This window comes from Protobothrops mucrosquamatus, unplaced genomic scaffold (genome assembly GCF_001527695.2).
Source record: "Protobothrops mucrosquamatus isolate PMUCROS unplaced genomic scaffold, P.Mucros_1.0 scaffold25, whole genome shotgun sequence".
Classification (NCBI taxonomy): domain Eukaryota; kingdom Metazoa; phylum Chordata; class Lepidosauria; order Squamata; family Viperidae; genus Protobothrops; species Protobothrops mucrosquamatus.
Genome location: NW_015386410.1, coordinates 1,494,735 through 1,498,678, shown reverse-complemented (window position 1 = coordinate 1,498,678; position 3,944 = coordinate 1,494,735). Strand labels below are relative to the sequence as shown.

The window sequence follows — 3,944 nt, the reverse complement described above, 5'->3', positions numbered from 1 at the left end:
GGACTTCAGCTCCCAAAATTCCTGAGTCACCCATGGGAGTTGAAGTCCACAAATCATAAAGGAGCCATGGTTCCCCACCTCTGATATAAAGCAGGGGTCTTCAAACTTGGCCCTTTTATGACTTGTGGACTTCAACTCCCAGAATTCCTCAGCCAGGCACGCTGGCTGAGGAATTCTGGGAGTTGAAGTTCACAAGTCATAAAAGGGCCAAGTTTGAAGACCCTTGATATAAAGGAACTGGGCACCATCAGGAGCTGCCTTGGGAGAGAAAGTCTAGACTAGCCCAAACACCAAGCCAAATTCTTTCCATTTGAGCTCTGAGGTCACAATCGGCCTCCTGTCCTCTTTGATCTTCCACTTCTCATTCCCTAGTCTCTTTCTTCTTCCAACCTTCTACAGGGGGAACTTAAAGGTCCTGCGAGATGAGCCTGCCCCCGGGCACCCCCGCTGCTAGGATGCTCTTTGTTATGGCTCTGGCCTGTGCCAGCCCTTTCCTGGACCTACGGCGACGAACCATCAACATTCCCATTATTTTCAGTGGCTCAACCTACACACCAGAAAGTGCCCAGTTCTCACCTGAGGATTTTCGCAATTTCTCCATGGAGATCAACCCCATCCCTGTCGTTCTGAATGACACCAATCCTCGTAGCCTAATTGTACAGCTCTGTGATGTCCTCTCCTCCTTGCATATCCATGGAGTCGTTTTTGAGGATGATACGCGAACGGAGGACGTCGCCCAGATTCTGGACTTCATCTCAGCACAGACCTCAGTTCCAATCATTGGCATCAATGGAGGATCAGCCATTGTTCTTACTCCCAAGGTAACATAACTTTCTGTGCTTATTCTGCTACCTGAATATACATGGAAGCTTGGTCACTTAACAGAAATCTGCTTACTCTATAGGCAAACAATTCAGAAAAAGGGCCCTTAGGAGATAATTTAAATGCTAGATGTACAGAAATGTGTATACGTGGGGGAGAGGATTTGGTAGGGTTAAGAAATACTAGCAGTTGAAAAGAACAATATTACTAAGGTATAATATAATTATATTACATCTTCATTTTCTGTTACAGATAGGAGCTAATAGTTCTAACAAGATGATCTAATTCTATTCATAAAGACTTTGGGAATTATTTTTTGTGAAAGACAGGTTGCTGGGAAGGGCTGGGTTAAAAGCAGAACGTAAAACTGAACTTTTATCTCCTCAACTGAAAACATTTGAAAATTTGTATGCTTTATTTGAATCTGGATGGAAAACAAGGGGAAAACTCATTTTAAGATTGTAAGCTGCCCAGAATTACCTTGTGATAAGGTGGGCGGCCAATACATTTTACAACTAAATAAATATGTAAAACTGTTTCAGCTTTTCAGCCTGATCACTTTTGTCCCTTCTAAAATCCATAGGAGAAAGGATCAACATTCCTGCAGCTTGGTTCCTCCACCAAACAACAGTTGCAGGTGATGTTTGAGGTCCTGGAACAATATGACTGGACAGCGTTTGCTGTCATTACTACCCTGTTTCCTGGCTATGAAGATTTTGTAGATTACATTGAGGTCCTGACCGACAGCAGCTTCATTGGTTGGGAACGCCGCAGCACTGTGACCCTTAACCTTACCAATGACCCAGATGGAGCCCGCCTGAAACGCCAGCTCCGAGAAATAAATGCCCGTATTTGCCTTCTCTACTGTTCCCGTGAAGAAGCTGAAAGCATCTTCCGTGCCGCTCGTGAAGTCAAACTTACTGGTCCTGGGTATATTTGGTTCATGGCAGGTGCCAACTTTGGTAGAACTGCCTATCTGCCTGAGGAACTGCCCGAGGGTCTGTTCATGGTGCTTTCAGCAGGATGGAAAGACGATCTTTACCACAGAGTACAAAACGGTGTGGCCATAATTGCCAAAGGGGCTGAAGCCCTCTTCCAAGTCTACGGCTCAATTCCAAAATTCAACAGCGACTGCCGGGCACCCAATCTCACCCAATTCAACGAGAATCTACATCGGTTAGCAGGGAAAGAGGCTGGGGAGGGTGTTTTAGGGGGGAGGGTAGTACAATCAAGAGGAATCTACTATTCCCTTTTACGAAAAATTCTGACCTGTTCCCACCCTGTGCCTTTTTCTCCACTTTCATTCTTTTCTTGATTTGCACATCATCCCACCCATTTAATTCCACAATCTGATGCCTCCCAGATGTGTTGGATACAGCTTTCACCTTTCCCAGCTGGCATCAGATTGTGTTGTATCCAAGACAATTGGAGAAGGCTCATCTTAAGCAATAAAAAATCTTGCATCATGCATACATTTACAAATGGCATAAGCCTGAATGGACCACAGTTGTATCTAACCACCTGGAGTCCAACTCTATTCTTCTGTTATGTCTTTGAGCATAGTCATACTACACTTCCGCCTTGGCACTGCAATACTGCTTCCATAATGGTGTTCCAAGCTGTATTTTTACCTTCAGATCCAGCAGCTCTGATAATCCTCCTTGTAGTCTCCAGAATAAGGGATGCCGAAGTGGCTTTGGTTGCTTAATTACAAGTTTCCTTTTATTTATCAGTTTCAGTCCCATTCATGGAAGCAGCTAGTCAGTGTCAGTTCTGCCACTCTAATTTAAGGTAGAGCACAGGATAAGGACAGGACCACCTTACTTCTTCTCTGGTCTGATTTGCTCCTCTGGGCCTTCTTTATTTCACATTATTTTTACTTGAAGTTATTCAAATGAAGGAGAAATGCAGCACTGGAGAAAAGACAAGGAGAATATTGAAGCCAGATCCATGCCAGTTCATGTTTTTCCCATTGGCCAATAATAAGGGGATAGAAAGGGGATAGATGTAAAACCTGGACAAGAAGACAACTCATGTGGTCAATAATGAGTGGCACATTCACAAATCAAGGCAAAACCATTTGACTGCTATGTGGAACAGATGTAAGGAAGGCAGATGTAAGGGATTAGCAATGGGTACAGCAAGTTGAATGCTGACATTCTTTTGTATTGTTTCTAAAGTGGGTAGAGAATATCCTAGTTTATTAGTGGGAAAAGTTGCTTGGATTTAGCTGAGGGGGCCCAAAAGTCAGCTAGCATTTCTGTAGCAGTCAAGGAATACGGTAGCTCTGTTTCTTTTCGCTCTGCAATTTTACCTGTTCCCTACCACCTCATACTCACAAACTGAATTCTGCACACATGTCATCCATCTCTACTCAAAACTGGCTTTTTTTCTTGGTTTCTTTTAGAAGCCTAGTCCACATCTTCCCAAGTACTCTGTCTCAGACATTGCATAAAAGTCTTTGGTGTCAGGCATGAGGACAGGAAAGAAAGTAGGGGTTAACGACACAGATTGGGGTTGTCCAAAAGAGCTTCCCTTCTGCCTTTTCACACAGATATTTCATGAATGTCACTTGGGGTGACAAGGACTTCTCCTTTAACGAGGATGGCTACCTGATCAATCCATCTTTGGCTGTAATCTCACTTAGCAAACATCGGACTTGGGAAGAGGTGAGTTTAAGGAGGGGGGATAGGGGTGGAATGAGCTGTAGGTTGGCAAGAAAGATAATTGGAGGACAGGAAGGTTTAGAGAAGACGTAATATGGAGTGAAGGTGACTTTGGGGAAAACATGGTACATGTGAATTTGGAGTTGGGGCAGGTTTCTGAAAGCTTCTGAGAACTAGAAACAGAGAGAGAGCCTTCCGGTCTCCATTCTGTTCCTGTCATTCACATCCGAGTTCCCTACAGATAAAAGAGACTAAATAATTTTTAATTACTCACACAAACAAGCTAAATCAAACCAGATTTTTTTTTTTTATTGAAAATTTTTAAAAGTTTTACAATATATCTCCCCACCTCCCTCAAGCCCCACCCTTTCCCACCCCCCTCCCTTCCCCCCCGACTTCCCAGAGCTACACACAGGGTTTACAATACAATAATTATACTCTGTCTTAAATTATATT

General features: G+C 43.5%; 1 protein-coding gene across 1 annotated transcript in view; it reads left to right on the top strand.

The window, feature by feature from the left end:
• Window positions 1-422: 422 nt before the first annotated feature.
• The window catches only part of LOC107283110 (glutamate receptor ionotropic, NMDA 2D-like), a 50,801-nt gene continuing 47,279 nt past the window's right edge, over window positions 423-3,944 (top strand). The window contains exons 1-3 of the mRNA XM_015810960.1: window positions 423-821; window positions 1,406-1,998; window positions 3,377-3,491. Coding sequence (XP_015666446.1) covers window positions 423-821; window positions 1,406-1,998; window positions 3,377-3,491 — 1,107 coding nt within the window. The remainder of the gene's footprint in view (window positions 822-1,405; window positions 1,999-3,376; window positions 3,492-3,944) is intronic.